Source organism: Styela clava, chromosome 13, assembly GCF_964204865.1.
Source record: "Styela clava chromosome 13, kaStyClav1.hap1.2, whole genome shotgun sequence".
NCBI lineage: Eukaryota > Metazoa > Chordata > Ascidiacea > Stolidobranchia > Styelidae > Styela > Styela clava.
The window spans coordinates 14,967,234-14,986,351 of record NC_135262.1 but is presented as its reverse complement, the minus strand read 5'-3'; the positions used below and the strand labels follow the sequence as shown (position 1 = coordinate 14,986,351).

Here is a 19,118-nt window from a genome sequence, read left to right as displayed (position 1 = left end):
TGAAATAACGAATCAACAATTTGTAAAGGTCAAATGTGCACATGATTGAACCAATATTTCTTAACCTTTATGCCTTTGAAAAAAATCGTGGGCGAGAAAATCTAAAAAAAATATATTTGGATTATCATAAAAATGTTGTTTCTTCATTATTAACCGTGAAAATAATTTACAGTCAAGTTTAAAAATCTATAATATAGTAGATAAACTGTGAATTTCAATACAATACAATTTTCGTGAGACCAAATTTACAACCAAAATTACAGAAAGATTTTTTGCTATAAACGAAATGAATTCTCCATTGATTGTCATGGCATTAGATTGATATTGATTTGTGGTGGAATCTTTTTTTTTTTTAGGTGATAAAACAGTTGCCACTGCTTTCCCCAATTTCCCCAACCCGATCTACGTTATATGTGATCATAAATCTTATCTATAGACATCAATATTAAGTAATGACGTCGGCATAATCGGAGATGAGATCATTGATCATGTAGATCAGGGGTGGCCAACCTTTCACATACCATGCGCCACGTTTTAAACATCATGTTTCAGATGCGCCGTAAATCTCTTGTATTCCCACGCCTAATGTCCGCTTCTTGTTGAAATTATATAAATTTATAATACACACACATATATACACACGTATATGTAGTTTTTACAATTTACAACTTCACAGGAATAGAAATTAAGCAAGGAAGTATAATAAATAAAACTGATCAATTTTATTTGAGTACCACCTTTATGAGACTTTTGCTGCTGTTTTACTTTCGCCAGTTTTTTTATTCTTGGAGTTCTATTTTGTGAAAGAGTTTTTTCATAAACAATGCACAACGGTTTTCTTGACGGACCTGCAATAAATAACAACTCATTTTCCCATTGTTCATTAAATTCAAGCTTACTATCAGTTTCCGCCTTTCTTTTGTTCATTTTCTTTCGCACTGTGTTAGGTAACAAAATATATAAAAGCAAAGCTTAAATCCTGAAAAGTACACAACTGCAAATGTTTACAAACAAAAATCAACCTTAATACACGCCTTTACACACACAAGAAGAAACTTTACCAATTAAGTTTACAGAAAACCACTCATTTAGAGAATTACCGAATCACTGAATTAAACACTGAATGAATAAATTTCAATGACAGCCGCATATATATAGTTAACTCAACGAAAATTCTCGTATCCACGCAATAATTCGAGCAATTTACGATAAACAGATTACGATTGATTACGAAACAGGGAACCATTGTGACGCCATGCTTCAAGTAAAAACTACAGCCTTCCTGAAAGTAGGAGAAAAACGCATTCTGTCTTATGAGCATTACGCAATAAAGCTGTTTTTAACAACGAAGAGAAAAAGGTACGATTAAGAAGTAAAGTTAGGCGTAATATTGTGACAACAGGCCTTTAGTATCAATATTTAAACTTTATTTATTTTCCTGTTAAAGATGCAATGCGCCACCTCTAATCATGCAATGCGCCACGTTTGGCGCATGCGCCATAGGTTGGCCACCCCTGATGTAGATGATAAAATTGGTTCTGCAAAAGCACATCGATAGTAACGCACATCTTCAAAATCAATCCATCATGATAAACTCTAAAAAAAGTTTAAATCTAACACACTTGGCGGTAGTTACGTTTATACCTTCAAATCAAAAGTCATATTTGTCCATGCGCTTGACCAATAACGATGTGGAGGAATCATTTTCATCAATTTCGAAGAAATGAACGTATCAATACTGGGATCATCTTTCGGTATGACAGCAATTTCCATCGACATTTGTTTGCAAATAGAAACTGCTCGTAAATAATCAACATCTGGTTTTCGATGGATTTCAGTCCAGTAACACAGACCTCTTTTTCATTTTTTACTTCACAAAATTCTGAGAAAACATAAACGCAAATAAAAAGATTCCTCAAAACATATCTCAATGTCATAGTTACATGCTTATATAGTATATAAATTATATCATGGTATACTGAAATTAGACTTTTTAGAAAATGTTCATAAGTCTTACTTTTTTGCTGTACGCTCATAGATACAGTCGATCCTGCGATAAACATTCCAAATTTATTTTATTTAAAACTTGCCGGATCCTCTGTCTAACTCAGGGTGTTCCAAGGTTATCGGCTTCGGGGCCCCAAAATTATTTTTGCATTGTTCGCGGGCCACAATAGTGCCAAGAATAGGTAAACAGTGCAATACATAACAAACACTTTTATTTTGCAAACACATTGATCAGTATCTGTCATTTATTAAGCTAACACATTAAGGCATGTAAAAACCACCAAAAAACTTTCTAAAACCTACAAAACTCTTTCTATATCTACATTTAATGTAGGATTTCAAACTCTTCATAACGGAAAAAGTGCTTCCGCAAATTTAAGTAAAATCTTGACTCTGGAAAAGTTCATTGCTCACAAGATTTCAAAATGTCGTTCTAAATTATATTCTTTTTTCACCGACACAACTTGCAGACATATCAAGTGAGCATTGTGGTGTTTTTCCTCCCACATCTAGTTAAAAATCTGTTTGAATTTGTCAACTTTTTTTTTCAAACTTACGTTTACAAAATAACAGATTGATTGATTACACAATGTGAGGTACAGGAGAGTAATTACTAAATTTTCCGACATATAGGCATCATTTTCCGCATTCGATTTTTAGATTTCTATGATGCCAAAATTGTTAGCATATATTCCCGACTAAACGTTGCCTCAGCTAGCCATATCACTAGTCAATTCAGTGACATTAGTGATGTAACAATACGTCAGAAAATTTTTCTGGTTAATTTTATGACTAAACATCACAAAATGCAATTTTTTGATTACCGTATATTTTCTCGTTTTGTAGCCCGGGCCCATATTTTTAAACCAAACTCACTAACCGGGCCCTTATTCAAGCACGGACGCTCGTTGTTTTGTCAGGTTGTTTGTTTGTCAAGTCACATATAGATAAGATCGATCGTTACAATAATTAATATATTGTCATTTCCAGTTCTCAAGTATGATTCGAACGAGAATAACGAAAATTTTGACTTTTTCTACGCACCGCAGGTACAAATCCGCAAAAGAGGAAAAGTTTTGCAAAGCCCTATCAATGTTGAAACGAGAATATCAATTATGGATGAATTATGTCGTATAATTAGCGAGTTATTTGTTAATTAGTGATGGTAAACGCGGTGTCACTATAGAGTCATAAATCGAAACCGCGGTTTCGATCGATAAGTCTTCGGTCCCCGACCGATATTCTCGTTTTTATGTTCTGTTCACACGGACGGCTATTCAAATGGGCCTTTATTAATCAAGATCGGGCGGTAAAACGAGCATATACGGTACTTTCCGAATGCGACGCGGGCCACAGATAATGAATCTGCGGACTGCATGTGTCCACGGGCCTGGATTTGCACCATTCCAACCCTTTTCACATCAGCCTTGGCTATTCCGTTTGTGCCGCCTCTCTACCGTGACGATATATATTTTTTAATTATTCATGAATTTTTAATTTAATTTGACCACATAATATCAATATTCCTGAACTGTATTATGCTGGCATAGATCAATTTGTAAGTGTAACCGCTTGTATTACAACGTAACGCGTACCCAGAATCTTGTGTAAACAACCCACAATCTAGCAATCCTGAATTTTGCACACTTTCTATATCTTTCTACGTATGCTACAGGCAGCACTTTCTCGTCGTAGTTGTTGAAAACCCCACTATTATATTATAGTCCAACATCGAAAACGAATTTTTTTAATTTAATTCTAAATACTCCTGTAGCAGGCATATAAAGCAGACCTTTAAATGTAAATTATTAGCTATGATTCATTTTTATTGCAAAATGCCTAAATTTATACCCAAGTCTATCGAACGTGTACCTAATTCAACGCTGCTAGATAATATTCAGCGATTTTTCCAAACGTTTGCGAAGATTTCTTAGGTATTGATTTAGGTTTAGTTCATAGTTCAGTACGAAGTTTCTTTTAATGCTTCATTTACTTTCATTTTCACCTTCGATAATTCCACAAGCTAGCTGTGTGACGCAGGAGATAATTGCATTTCAATGTACATTTATTTGAATTATAAGTCAATTTAGACACATGCGGAAAGTTAACAAGTTCATGAAATGTTTTGTTTTATGTGTGTTATGAAAATCCATTAAAAGTCGGGTGTATCACGCACAAATTTTTGTGGCAAATTTGGTTCTATGTTTGCGTTTACCGCTTCGTTTGAGAAACTCGAAAGTCAACCCTGCAGAAATCGTCTGATAACGAGCATGGTTCATTGATGAAGTAGTACTGAGATCTCATCGACTTAATTTTGCATTAGGCTGAAGGCATTTTCAGCGTTTTGTGTTCTCATTCAAATAGTAAGCTAATCCTATTGGGCTTTTCATTTCGATAGGGTTGGTAACGTGACATACAAATACAGCCAATATATATAATACAGCCAACTAATATTCATATAGCGGCAATGCTGACTAAAATCTTCAAATTAGAATTGAACAGACACGGGAATAATGGGGTCATCATTCAGACACGTTGATGAGCAATTGTAAAAAGCAATTCTTATGTAATGTCTTTACAAAAGTTATGCAGTTTGCTGTTCATTCAGCCTTTTTATGAATACATAGAAAACATATACAAAAGAAAACTTTGAACGAAGTATCAATATTAAAGTTCGCTTTCAATCACATTTCACACAAAACCCCGAGAAGTCTGTATGAGGAATTTTCATCAAACATTCCTTGATTTACATGATTTGAATCTGATGGAACGTGAATGCCCATGTAAGGTCTTGCAGGATTGAATGGTCTATTTGGTAACCAGCGTGTGTAGGCAGCTGTTCTTCCATTGGATAAATAAATTTTTTTTGTCTGAAAAGATCAAACAGAAAAAAGATGAACACAAAATTTGCAGTTATTAAACATTGTGGTTGTATTTGCAGGTGAAAACTTACACTCGTGTTTAATGTCATTCCCGTCCATAGGTGATGGTAATAATGTCCGATGACGATCCGTGACCGGATTAATGCAACCATCTTATAGAAGTGATCTTTGCTATAAATGTTTGCTGCATTCCCGCCGATCCTTCGACAACTCGCTTTTGCTTGGTCTAGATTTAGGCGGTTATCATTTGTGATCAACACGTAACACTTTCCATCGTAAACTTCATCGCAATTTTCTAAATATAAATGAAAATGTTTAGGATTGCCCATTTCAGAGGTTCCCAAACTTTTTGTTCGTTTGGCGCCAAATTATCAGTGAAAAACTCTAAAATATAAAATAGAAAATATAAAAATTAAATAAAGTTTACAAAAATAAAACAAAAATGAAATGAAAACGGAATAAAAAATTAAGATTAAAATATCGTTGACAGGAGGTTTATTTTGAAAAATGTTGCTTCTGCCTTGCACCAACGTTGTCATACATACTTCTACGCTTACAAACGGTGTTCCTTGGGTTTCCAATTCACTACTAATTTGCATTGAGTGGAATAAGTTTAATTTCTAAATGATATATGGATTAACCTTTCCACAGGTTTCTACCTGCCCCGAGCAGAAGCAACACTTTTTCAAATGAAAACGTCTGACAAGGATAAACCTCTTTATTTTCATTTTAATCGTTTTTTTTTTTGGCTATTTCATTATTTTTTTATTCCGTTTTTATTTTAGTTTCGTTTTTTTGCAAATTTTGTTTTATTTTGTTTTAAATTATTTTTTTTAATTTTCCGCGTGACAACGATGGACCACCATACTGGTCTATTTTATAGTCTTAGTGAATATAGCTTGCATAAAACTAATAAATTATTATTTAAAGATTTCTATATTTCAATCTGTGGAACCTTTCCACAAAGTTTAAAACTCAAATAAAAGTAGAGAAATAATCTTGTGTATCATACCTAAATCTCTTCTTGTCATACACTTTCCTTCCAAATCGTTTAATCTAGTCTCAATACCTTTTGCTATACCATCAACGTCGGCAATGTCTAATAGACAAAAATTAAAGCTATTTGAAATAATGTTCAGAAATTCCATTTTTATTTTGATATATGTAAGTTGGAAATACTTGTGGTCAAGTATAAGTTCTGGAATCTGTTGGCGTTGAATCGACTTATTAATGGTATTAATTAATTAATCAATTTCGGAAATTTAATATGCTTGATAAGCTTTTTCCTACACTTGCCATAGTATCGATAACAATTAGTCTCTCAGGCGCAGAAAGTTGGCAAAGTCATTGTTCAACAAATGTTGTTGTATTAATTACCTTGATGAATTCTTTGAAGTTCAGTTTCATCAGCAACACCAGGAGAGCCTGTTGCACCTTTCAATCCTCTCGCACCCGGTGGACCCAATAAACCTTGCCGCCCTGTGGTGCCAACATTTCCTTTCTCTCCCTTAATTCCAGGGGGCCCCTTTTTGCCGGGGGGTCCATTAACTTGAGACCGGACATCGGGTCTTTGTTGATTTTCATTTCCGAGCACATCATCCAAGTCTTCACAGACCATTATTTTCTTATTGTCATGGCCTTGCGTATGACCTAAGATAAATGCCAACAAGAAAATGGCCAAATGAATGCAAACATGCATTTTCATTGTCAATCTATTCACTTGAATCGCAAATCAAACACGTATCTACAACGGAACCGATTTTCCTTTTCTTATAGTCTATATATTGACACGCTACTTATAGTGTGGTATGATACCCCTTTTTTCATTTTATGCTACAAAAAGCTGACATTTTCTCGAGTGTATATGTGTGATCGTTGACGTTGCCTAAAATCAATCACCAGTTTGATATCGTGAAAAACTTCACAAAAAGGTTTCTCAAGTTTATTACAGACTTTATAAGTGGCCTCTTTTGTGCTATACCAAATGGATGAAAATGAGGCTAACTATATACAACCATAGTATTTGACCTCACTTAAATACGAAAAGTGAGGCTGAAAGAAAATGTTTTCGAAAATGTCCATCAAACTTTTTTATTATTCTTTTACGTGTTTTCGTTACAATTGAATTACATTGAGATCGAGAGATACATTTAATTTTGTCTTCATTTAGATAGGTTAATCATTGATTTACTATGTCAACACGGAGAGCATCAACATTTATAACAACAACGTACGTATCAACATTATACGTACAATCGTATCTTTCTCCCATCACCAGAAATTCGTATTAGACCGTGCATATTCATTTTCACATCAGATTAAAAATATATCACTATCGTCTAGATAAGCAGTAGCCTATTTATTACATTGATGTTGGCAATATTGACATTTTGAAGTGAATTTTAAACTGAACAATACGGTTTTAAACCAAAGGTTCCGTTCTGCGGTGCTAGCCTTGTTAAGTTATATATTAACATGAATCGGATCCGAATCATGAAAATCACGGAATGTTTGATGAACCTACATACTACCAGACTTCCTGGGGTTTTGCGTGAAATGTGATTACACGATCAATATTGATTCTTCGTTCAAGGTTTATGTGTTTCATATGTGAAAAGTACTATCTATCAGATCAAAAATTATTGATTTGTCGAATTTGATAGCTTGAATGTTGAATTTATATCATGGAAGTATAATAGTTTTTTTCTTATAGCTTTGTTTCGAAAGTTCACTTGCGCTTCCACGATTCAAAATAGGAAAAATTCTTTGCTAATATTATGACAAACTAAGTATATATATTGTCATAAGCTGCTAAAATTTCAGTTTCAGCTGTAAAATTTAGGTTTATAGAAATGCACTGTCGTGTCACTTTGTCCCAATCCTTTCAACTTTCTTAAAGTGTTTACTAAATTTTAGATCGTTACCTCAGACAAAACATTGTAACATTAAAGTTTGTTTTTCCGACCTTATTGACCTGAATCATACTTAAGGTCTCACATGACTTCGGATCATCTAACTTCGGTAAATCACTTTCAGATCTTGGATTAAAGTTTTTCGAGTTTGCCAGGGAATCGGCTCGAGTTTATATCAGTTTTTTTCACATCATTTTCGCCATCGTTTTTGTAGAACAGCACTCAAAAATAAATTCCCACATTTGTTCTTAGAAGAAAACATGATAAAATACCCTCTGTTCAGGTTCAAACATTAATTTCAGATTTGTATTTGAATAGAACGACCAAAATAAAAACTCAGCCCCGAAACCCTATACCAACAATATAGTCTCATCTTAGCTAGAAACTTTTCTGAGATATTGATCTTGGGATTGACCTTAACTTCTATATATGGCGCTTGGCGCTTCGACGTGACATATATTTTAAAAAATATTTATACAATACAATACATTTATTAGACAATTATGATGAAAATATTAGTACATATTTTGAAGTCTGTAAATCGAACTTTTTAAAACGGACAGTTTTAAAACAGCTGAAATAAACAATGGCATTCTTTCGAATGCATCTTGAGCGTCACATGCGTTTTATATAATTGGTGATTAATTTAACATGTGATAATTATCTCAAAACTTTTCTTCTTCGATATAAGCAGTTTTACATGTATGTGTGGGCTGTTTGATATTTAGAGAAGAAACTGACCAACTTAAAATATACAAATAAATTGTGAGAATTTAACGTCATAACCATGACTAGTTATATAGGAAGCGACTGACTTGTTGAGCTTGTAGACAAACATTGCTTCATCGCATTATACGGATTTGTTATATTGACGGGGAAGAAAGCCAAGAAGGTCTAAAATGCAGTTACCAGATATTATAAAATATTTTTCAACTTAATTGCAGTAAAATACGAGCAATGAAATTATATATGGACTGCAGCACAGTAATTGGCTGTAAATACTATCATAATAAATGTTCTGAATGGGCAAATCAATGTCAGTCACTGTTATATGATTACCTTATCAAAGTCCTGCATATGGAACAATGAACTGGTCAACTAATTCAAAAACTAAGTTTGACTGGTAATCTGACGAATGTGCGGGGTCCATGAACTTTCCTTTATCGGGATCAGTATGAATAAGCTAAGATTTTTGTAAGAAAGTCTCAGAATGTGGCGTCTTCAAAATTAAAATTGACGATATAAACGAGTTATATTTCTAACGCTTCGATTTACATAAAATATGAACTATAAATGCAAAAAGGACCTACTGTGTAATTGTCTTCGATACGTTGGGTCCAATTGAACTACAACAAGCATATCATAAAACTATGTGAATAAATCTTCATATAACTAAGTATATTTATATCTCAAAAATAAATATACCTTTGTACTCGGAGTTGGAGGTTGTGATAAGCGTAGTTTGAATGAAAATGCAATAAGATAAACTAGAAATGGTAAGAAAACGCGCCAACTATGCATGATTACTAAACCATAACGGCACTATCACTTGACACATTGCACAACCGTTTGTGATGTTTCCACCTCTGTCGAATGTCGAAAATCATCAATATGGAGAGCAAATTGAAAGAGAAATATTGAGAGCAAACTCAATATCCGTGAGTGTAAATTTTGTGGTAAAAAGCACATTTTTGGTAGAAATTATTGTCCAGGGTGGGGTAAAGTTTGCAACAGATGCAATATGAAAAATCACTTTGCAGTAAAATGTCGACTGAGAACTAAATATAACCATGGTACCGATGGCCCAAATGCTGAATGTGTCGATACTTATTATAAAAATGACATTGATATGTGTGAAAAAATTTATACCAATAGCAGTACCCATTTATCTCATAAGAAGTTGTTGTTATGTTAATGTTATTTCGAAGGCCAGCAACGACTTTAAATTAATTAAACTAGTACCTACATCTGCTGAATTATCGATGTACAACAAGACGTTAATCTTGCCGTTGGGGAAGATTTCTTTACCGGTTTATAACCCGAAAAATCGTATATCTTATTTTTTAAATTTTATGGTTTTAAAACAACCATTAATACCATTACTGGTATTTGGGGCAATTCAAGAACTGAATTTAGTTACTGTCAATTATGAAAATATTTTTTGTACCATTTCCAATTCATGTAATTTTGAAAAATTCTCCAAGATGTCGCTCAGCCAAATTTTTGCCGAGTTCGCTGATATATTTACTGGCACGGGCAAACTTGAAGAAAAATTGAAACTGGAGGTTGATAATACGGTTACTCCAGTTCAAATGCCAGTGCGAAAAGTACCATTATCACTTCAAAACAAGGTTAAGAATGAGCTGGACAGATTGGTGAATGACGGTATTATATCCCCTGTAGATTGTTATACGCCATGGATTTCAAATTTGATTGTAGTATCAAAGAAATCTGGAAATATTCGTTTATGTCTTGACCCAAAGCCTTTGAATAAGGCTTTTAAACGAAACAATCATCCACTGCCTACTATTGACGATGTATTACCTACCTCACTTGCACAAGGCAAAAGTATTCACCATTGCCGATGTTAAAAATGGTTTTTGGCATATTGAACTCGATGTTAAAAGTAGTTATCTGACAACGTTTGGTACTCCATGGGGTCGCTATTGGTGGCGAAGAATGGCATTCGGACTTAAGCCGTCCCCTGAAGAGTTTGTGCGCCGTCTGAACTTTGCTCTTAATGGTTTAAGTGGAGTTATGCCAGTTACCGATGATATCTTGATATATGGTGTGGGTGATACCATAGAATAGGCAACGCCCGATAACAAGAAAAAAAATTTATGATCTTCTACAAAGATCTAGAGAGAAGGGTATTAAATTGGATAAAGATTAATTACAATATATGAAAACATAAGTTGCTTACTTGGGTCTCGTTATCAGCAAAGACGGTTTAAAACCAGATTTGGCAAAATTGGAAGGTATCAGAGATATGCCTCATCCGACTGATAAACAAGAGGTGCAAAGAATTTTGGCTAACACAATATTTCTACGGCGATTTGCTCCGAAATTATCTCAAATTAGTGCACCTATTAGAAAACTTATTAGAAAATATAATGAGTTCATATGGGACAAAAAAGTACACGGTACATGTTTCAATACAATGAAAGATACTCTGATGAAATCTCCTATTTTGCAATATTGTGATGAGAAATCCCCCATTGTCCTACAATGTGATGCTTCTTCAAAGGGCTTGGGAGCTTGCTTGATGCAAAATGACCACCCTGTTGCTTATGCTTCACGTGCCCTGACATCTACTGAGTGCAATTATGCCCAAATAAAAAAAAGTCTTGGCGATTTTGTTTGGCATGGAAAAATTTAAACACTATGTGTATGAAAGGACTGTACGAGTTGACTCCGATCACAAACTACTCGAAACTATTACTAAAAGCCATTAGTAGATGCACCAAAACGACTACAAAGAATGCTTCTTCAATTACAAAAATATGACTTTGTGGTAAATTACAAAAAAGGTGCAAATATGTTCATTGCCGATAGTCTGAGCCGAGCATATATTGATAAAAGTACTGACACGATTGGTGAAGATGATGTGTATCAACTGTCACTGGCTAATGAAATTGAAGAAATTGATATGTTGGAAGATATTCCAGTGTTGGACAAAACAATGCATGTTTTACAAAAATTGACACAGAAAGAATCGTCAATGCAAACTCCTAGAGCCATCATTGAAGATGGATGGCCGATTACCAAGAAACAGCTTCCACGGTCCATGCAAGAATATTTCAATTTTAGAGAAGAACTTACTGTTCAAAATGGGCTAATTTCGAAAGGATGTCGCATTGTGGTACCAGAATCTGCCAAACAATATATTCTGCAGCGCATACACGCAAGTCACATTGGAATACAGGCTTTCATTCGTAGGGCAAGAGAGGTTCTACTCTGGCCAAAAATGGCCAGTGACATACATGATTATGTCTCGTCATGCACTACTTGTCGAGTGTTTCAACCTAATCAACAAAAAGAGCCGATAATTAACCATGAGATTCCTTCTCGACCATGGCAAATTATTGCGTCCGATTTATTTGAACTGCAAGGCAGAAACTGTCTGGTAACAGTTGATTTTTACTCCAATTTTTGCGAAGTTGACAGACTTCATACGACCACATCTGCAGAAGTTATCAAAGCGTTGAAACAACACATGGCTAGACACCGCTTACCAGAAAAACTGATTTCTGACAACGCTCCTCAATATAGTAACGAGGAATTTAGAATATTTGCTGAAGAATATGAATTTCAGCATGTTACAAGCTCTCCTACATATAGCCAAAGCAACGACAAAGCAGAGTCCGCCGTAAACAAATGAAGAGCATAATGATAAAATCTATTGAGAGTAAGGGTGATGTATTTCTTGCGTTGCTCGATTGGCGTAATACGCCGAGTGAAGGAATACCAGGTTTACCAGCACAAAGGTTATTTGGAAGACGCACAAGAACTCTGCTTCCAACATCAAAATCTCTTTTGCGTCCGAAAATTGTTACGAATATCGAACCCCATTTAAAGAAGCGTAAAGACATTCAAGCTAACGAGGGAGCTGATGAAATTGTATCCGGGTCAGTTGGACAGAATAAAGCGGGACCGTGGGAAAAGATGGCGCAAATGTAGAATTGAACGACAAGTTGTCATCAGATCGTATCTGATCCGAACTGAAAATGGTGGTCTTTATTGAAGAACTTACAGCTATAGTGTAAGTTTGAGGGGTGCAACATACGGTCCGCTGACCCTTGTCCGACCCACGGTGCCCCGCTAGAGACTCGGAACCCCAGTATTTCTAAAACGTTTTATCAATTTGTAACGTAACTACCGGTGTTTTCTACGTTTTGTCATGTAACTACGTCAGACTGGGATAACAATTTGTCTGACAATGAATCATAAACGTGAAATTTTTCATTGGTGCCATGTTGTGACTAAAAAAAGATAAAATATCTATCAGTACAAGGCAAAATTGGTTATGAATGGCAAAATTTTCACTATATTTGGGGTATGAAATACTTCATTGTTGAACACAATCAAAATGTGGTTATCGTCATTTGTCAGAGCAAGCATCAATATTGTATGAAACTTTCTGCTAGTTACGATGATAAATGCGGGTTCAAAATATTTATTAAAAAGTATCTTTGGAGAAAGGTATATTGTGGCAGCAAGACTTATAAATCAAACAGAATGGTCATTGTTATCCTTGCTACAGTACCCATGCATTAAACGTATACAAATCCATTGGCGCAAATGCATAGAGCAGGTAAAATTAGTAAGTCTAGCGTAATCCCAACCGATAATAATGTCTAATGGTAAGCAACGTGAAAGGTGAAGTTGAAAACAAAGGTAAGTATAGTGAAGATTATATATGACTTTATCAATACTAGTTACGGAGAACAGAGACTTTGGTTTCAAACCTTATATAGTTCAGTTTAGATTTTAGTTCGATATGTAAATATTGCCATCATCAATGTAATAGTTTCAGCCTATCTAATTTATAATGGTTTATTTCTAATCTGATGTGAAAATGAATATGAACGGTCTAATGCGAATTTCTGGTGATGGGAGAAAGATACGGTTGTACGCCAAAAAATGTTGAGGCTTTCATTGTTGACATACTAAATAAATAATTAAGCTAAATGGAGACAAAAGTAAACGTATCTCTTGATCTGATTATAATTCAATTTTAAAGAAAACCCGTAAAAAAAATTGAAAAACTTTGATGAACCTTTTCGAAAAACATATTCTTCCAGCCTCACTTTCGTAGTTAAGAGAGGTCAAATACTATGGTTGTTTTCAGCTAGCCTCTTTTGCATTCCTTGCGTATATTAATAGGAGGCCACTTATGAAGTGAAGTTTCTCATGATATCAAACTGGTGATTGATTTTCGGCAACGTCAACGCTCACACATATACACTCGAGAAAATGTCAGCTTTTTGTAGCATAAAAAGGAAAAAGGGTATCGTACCACACTGGTGACCGTACATTTGAACCCATGTACATTTGAACCCATGCGTATATCCACGGGTTCAATCTATATGCGGGTTTAGTATGGGTTTAACTATCCGTGAAACAAAAAAAATTCCATAGGTGCAATTGTCATGGGTTCAAATGTACGTGGGTTCAAATGTAATGGAACCTACCACACTATGAGTAACGTGTCAAAATAGAAATCAGAAGAAAAGGAAAATCAGTTTCATTGTATATACGTGTTCGATTTGAGATTTAATCAATCATAAGCTTACTCCGATATTTTGTTTTAATAGATGTCATTGCAGAGAATCCTACTTCACAGCGGTAAGTTGAAGGACATTGAATCGAAAATCTCAATGCCTTCTTAGAGAGAATGGTATATTCATGTTGGAGGCTAGTCCATAATTTTCCGATGTCTGTCCTTGCAAAATCAATTTTGAGAACTAAATCTTTACGCAAACTGGAAAATAAAATCTGAAAATATCGGTATCACTAATGGTGCTTTCTTTGCACAAAAATGATTTACAAATCCACATGTCCTAGTGTTGTTCTACAATTCCAGGAAAGTACCGATCGATCATCATCCATCATCCATCCAGCCACCATCAGCAGGAAATCATGTCTGCGGTGCCCCTTGTAACTGAAATAATGTCGTTTTCGGAAATGCACAGAGTATAAAACAATAATTGAGCACATGGAGAAACATCCGTGGATTCATCTAATTGCAAAGAGAACAACGGACTGGTCCTTAAATCTTCCACAACGTGCTGTAAAATATCGTCACTCGTTTTAGAAATACGATGTTTGATTGTATTGTTTATTAGTCAAATTAACTTGGTAGATTGCTGCTTTCCCAAAGTAGCTGCTTCGATGAGACAGGGCTTTATCAGTTCTTCACCGACGGCGTGGGGTTTATTTGCCTGGGAGATCCGGAAGGCGATGCGGTACGATCCCTCCAATAATGAATAATTTTGGCGTGCTCACATTCCACAGGAATAAAGATGAGAAAATTTCAAATTCTCAGATTTTCTCCTGAAATAATCAACTGTTTATCCTGCCAAGTCGCCATGACACGACTCAAAGTGTTTCCTCAGTTTACCGGTTCCATACTTTTCTGGATGAGTATTTTACAGCAAACGACGCATTGCGGATTGTCCACGAAATTTTTGATACTACTTGTAAAGCCGAATTCTATAAAAGACTCTTTTTAAGTTCTTTTACTCAAATACATCTCAACAGATTGCACAAGAATAAACACTGCAGCCTTATTAATATGGCCCGCTGGTGGCTGAACTCTGATCTAAAGTCTTCATACTTTGGTTTCCCGCAATGCTTATTATGTTTTGTGGTAGTATTGTGGGCACTGATTACTGATTTCCCCCTTTCTTGATGTCGCAATAGTAATAGTTATTAGCAAATTTCTTTTCATATTCGAAACTCTGACTCCTAGAAGAATGACTTCCTGCTGATACTCATGGAGGTGGCTTTCTCGGCAGTTTGAATAATCCTAGGTTTTTGTTTAGTTCGGGCATCTTCAATTGTTATCGTGATGATTATCGCTATTTCGTCGTCGTCATCTTTAGTGTGTTGTTTTTTGCATCCGACGTGTCGCCTTTTTCTCTTTCACGTGTCGTCGTTTTATGTATTGAATTTATCATCGTCCCTCCAAGCTCAGTAAGATATTTAGGATTGCATTTCTGGTGGTAACAGTTAAAATGTATTTCTTGTTATGGCAGTTTAAGATTACATTGCCTTAAATAGCGTTGTGGTTTGAATTCATTTAGTAATCTCCATGTAAAGCGTCCTTTTATGCTGTATTTTGGATCGTTAAGTAACATTATGATATTTGCATGTACACAGTTCGATTTGTGTTGCATTTACATGTATTGTTTTACATTGATTGTTAATCAGGCATTTTGGTACTAGGCTTTTATATGGAGTTGTTTCCGTGTGTATTAGTTTTTTATTCCGTATCAGTTGTCTTTATTTGTTTGGTGCTAATTATTTTCATTTATGTTTCAGGCAACAGTTTTGAATATTCTCAATAAAACGAGTCTGGCAAATCGACATGCCCTCTTTTTAGAGTTTGTCATGTCTTGTGCCCCCCTTCAAAAACATCTAGCTAACAATAAGCTGCAAATAACAGATAGTGAGCCGAAAGTATGTTTTATTCAAAAACACGTTGAAAATGTGTGGATGAAACGTAAATATTCAAAATAAAGAAATGTAAATATCTAAAATAAGGCGGACAAGATCAAACCTTTAGTTTTCGTCCGAAGTAGCCAAATCTGGTAAAGGAAATTCATTTCACTACCGGTACCAGGCATTCTGACATTTAATATATTCCAGTGTTCGGCACTTACCGGTACAGGGTAACAGCGTATGGTACCGGTGTTAGAACTGAGACAACGCAGTTACCGGTACGGTATTAGGAATAAAATATTTTACATGTTCCTATTTATAATACAATGACTGAATAACCGTATTGGTCTAGTTACGGTCCACGTACCGGTACATACTTGGTCTACATACCGGTACTGGTCTACAGGACATACCACAGTCTACAAATATACTGACACCAAGCAAGCAGTCCATGATTTCGAAAAACAAATACCGGTAGCGAAGAGCAAAGCAGTATTTATCTTTGACGCCACCGATACCCACAAAAAATTCCGAGTTTCGCGTAGAAATAATTTGCAGAATCAAACCGGACAGCCAGTGTTCCCATGGATAAAATAAGACAGCGAAATTTTAGACGAAATATCAGATTTCAGGCGAAATTTAGAAATAAATAAAAGTGATAGGCTTCTGGCAAAAAAATCAATCTTTAATCACTGAAAATTTGAAAGTAATTGGTCCAGTATTCGAAGAGAAACCCGATTTTTCAATGATAATGACGAAAGAAAATAACAATAACAACAAAATTTTGAAACGATCGTTATCGCCACTAAACGTGTCCAATAAACGTGTCCAAAAATAAATATTAAAATTCATTGTTATTTTTCGATAAATCCTCCCTTTGCCTTCACTACACGCATCTGATTGAAACTTGACTGCACGAGGCACGTATGGTGCTTTCTGAAATTTTGTCCCAACAGGTCATCAATTTTTGCCTTAAGATTAGTTGATGTCAGTCTGATACACGGGAGTATTTCAGCTTTGAATTATTGCAACAATTAACTTTTGTATTCGCTAAACGGCGTTCTTGTCGTCAGAGACCGCCCTCGACCATTACTGTCCAATTAGTGGCGTAGCCAGGGAGGGTGGTTTTGCGGGTGGACCCCCCCCCCCCCCCCTATTGAAATATAAAAAAAAAAATCAATTTTCTGTATCATAGTCCATAGATAGCATTTTTCGTAGCTTGAAATGTTTTTTAGAACCTCCAAGACTACTAAAAACACGCGTATTCCAGCGTTCGATCTGACAGAACCCCCTACCTTTTGAAAAATTTCTGCTACGCCCCTGTGCCCACCTGAAACGAAACGGGCACGTTTTTGCCAATTTGTCCGTTACGTCACAATACATCTTATCATAATCGCTAAATTATCCGAAACCTCGTACGATTACACTTTGAACAGTGCTAGCCGCTATCACGAACGCTCCCTCATTTAATGCAGACGCACTGTGACATATCATGCAAAATGCCGAAAACATGCCCGTTCCGTTTTGAATGGTCAGTGATGGACGAGGGCGATCTATAAAAGACAAAGATCGGTAGCGCTATAATCGTCCTTCAGCGAATAGAAAAATTAATTGTTGTAATGATTCAAAGCTGCTTGCGTACCACTAGTGGTGCGCGGAACTCAGATCTTCTCTAAAGCATAGGTTGATGACTTATTGGGACAAGATTTCGGAAGAAACTATACGTGCCTCGTGCAGTTAAGTTCCACTCAGATCGAGGCGTGTGATGACGGCAAAGGGCGGATATATCGAAAAATAAAAATGAATTCTATTATTTATATTTGTAATGCTATTTTGCTATATTGTAAATATTTCACTGAAACATTTGTCTACACTGTCTGATCACCCTGTATATAGAAGGTGAGCTGCACCAAAAATATCATGGTATGGGAAACGAACACACAGCTCCATAGGTCATTTGGGAAGGATCAGAATTGACAACAGTGCAAGCAGCAAAATCCATGACAATCAAAACAATTCTTGTCCACGTTTTCTGCTGAGGAGCATCAAATATTCCATACCAAAGGAAGTTGTCTAAACTACCCGGAGGAGAAACCACTCTAGTCTGAAATAAATAAAGAAGATTAATGGTATTAAACTTGATGTAAAATCTAGATAGTTGTAATATTGGATAATCAATATGTTAACGTTTACACAAAATAAAGCGAACTGAATTATGTTGGTAATCTACGACAAAAGCAGAGATTCAAAGTTCGAAAAGCTGAAATGTTTATACAGCTTTGTAGCATTGAGTCAACATCATGTATCTGATCTTCAAATCTTAAGAAAATATTGATTTGATCGATGATTTCAACAATCTGATCAGAAAAAATATAATTCTTCCTACTCAATCTCTGAAAATTATAAAGGCAAAATTGGAAGTAGGGACTGCAGTCTTTTATGAGAAACTTTTAAATTTGGGCACTATTGTTCAATGCGGTCAAGCAAAGAATGTAAGTTATGAAACTTTTTGAGAAAAACTTTTTGATTTCAAATGGACGATAAATTGAATTGTATACGATGACTGACAACTTTGTTGTGTGCGACGATAACAGAAAAACCGAATCCACTATAATACACGTGAAAAAATATATCGAACTTGCTTTACGATGATTAAGTTTTCAAAATAGTCCTATAAATTTGATCGCGGATGTAGAGCAAAAGCAATATTTTATGTATGAAATAACAAATCAAAAAAATGAAAAGGTCCAATGTGCACATTGACATGATTAAACCAATATTTCTCAACCTTTATTCCTTCGAAAGAAATCGTGGGCGAGAAAATCTTTAAAAAAATATTTGGATTATCATAAAATAAATATTTATTCATTATTACCCGTGAAAATACAGTCGAGATTAAAAATCTATATTATAGTAGATAAACTGTGAATCTCAATACAATACAATTTTCGTGAGACTTGTGATGGGATCTTTTTTTGAGGTGATAAAACAGTTGCCACGTTGCCACTGCGTTCCCCAACCCGATCCAAGTCTGCGCACAGGACCTATGCGAGATTCAAACGTTATATCTGATCATAAGTCTTATCTATAGACATCAATATTAAGCAATGACGTCAGCATAATCGGAGATCATTGATCATGTTGATTATAA

At 35.2% G+C, this 19,118-nt stretch overlaps 1 protein-coding gene across 2 annotated transcripts; it reads right to left on the bottom strand.

The window, feature by feature from the left end:
• Window positions 1-4,111: 4,111 nt before the first annotated feature.
• Window positions 4,112-6,625, bottom strand: LOC144431467 (uncharacterized). Of its 2 annotated transcripts, XM_078119624.1 has the most exons (4): window positions 6,267-6,625; window positions 5,902-5,988; window positions 4,961-5,184; window positions 4,112-4,877 (listed from the first exon to the last, which is right to left on the bottom strand). In XM_078119624.1, the coding sequence occupies exons 1-4, from the start codon at window positions 6,592-6,594 to the stop codon at window positions 4,692-4,694; spliced, it is 825 nt and encodes a 274-aa protein (XP_077975750.1). In that variant the 5' UTR covers window positions 6,595-6,625; the 3' UTR covers window positions 4,112-4,691. The 2 variants fall into 2 exon arrangements, with proteins under 2 accessions (XP_077975750.1, XP_077975751.1); XM_078119625.1 differs by lacking the exon at window positions 5,902-5,988.
• Window positions 6,626-19,118: the final 12,493 nt, after the last annotated feature.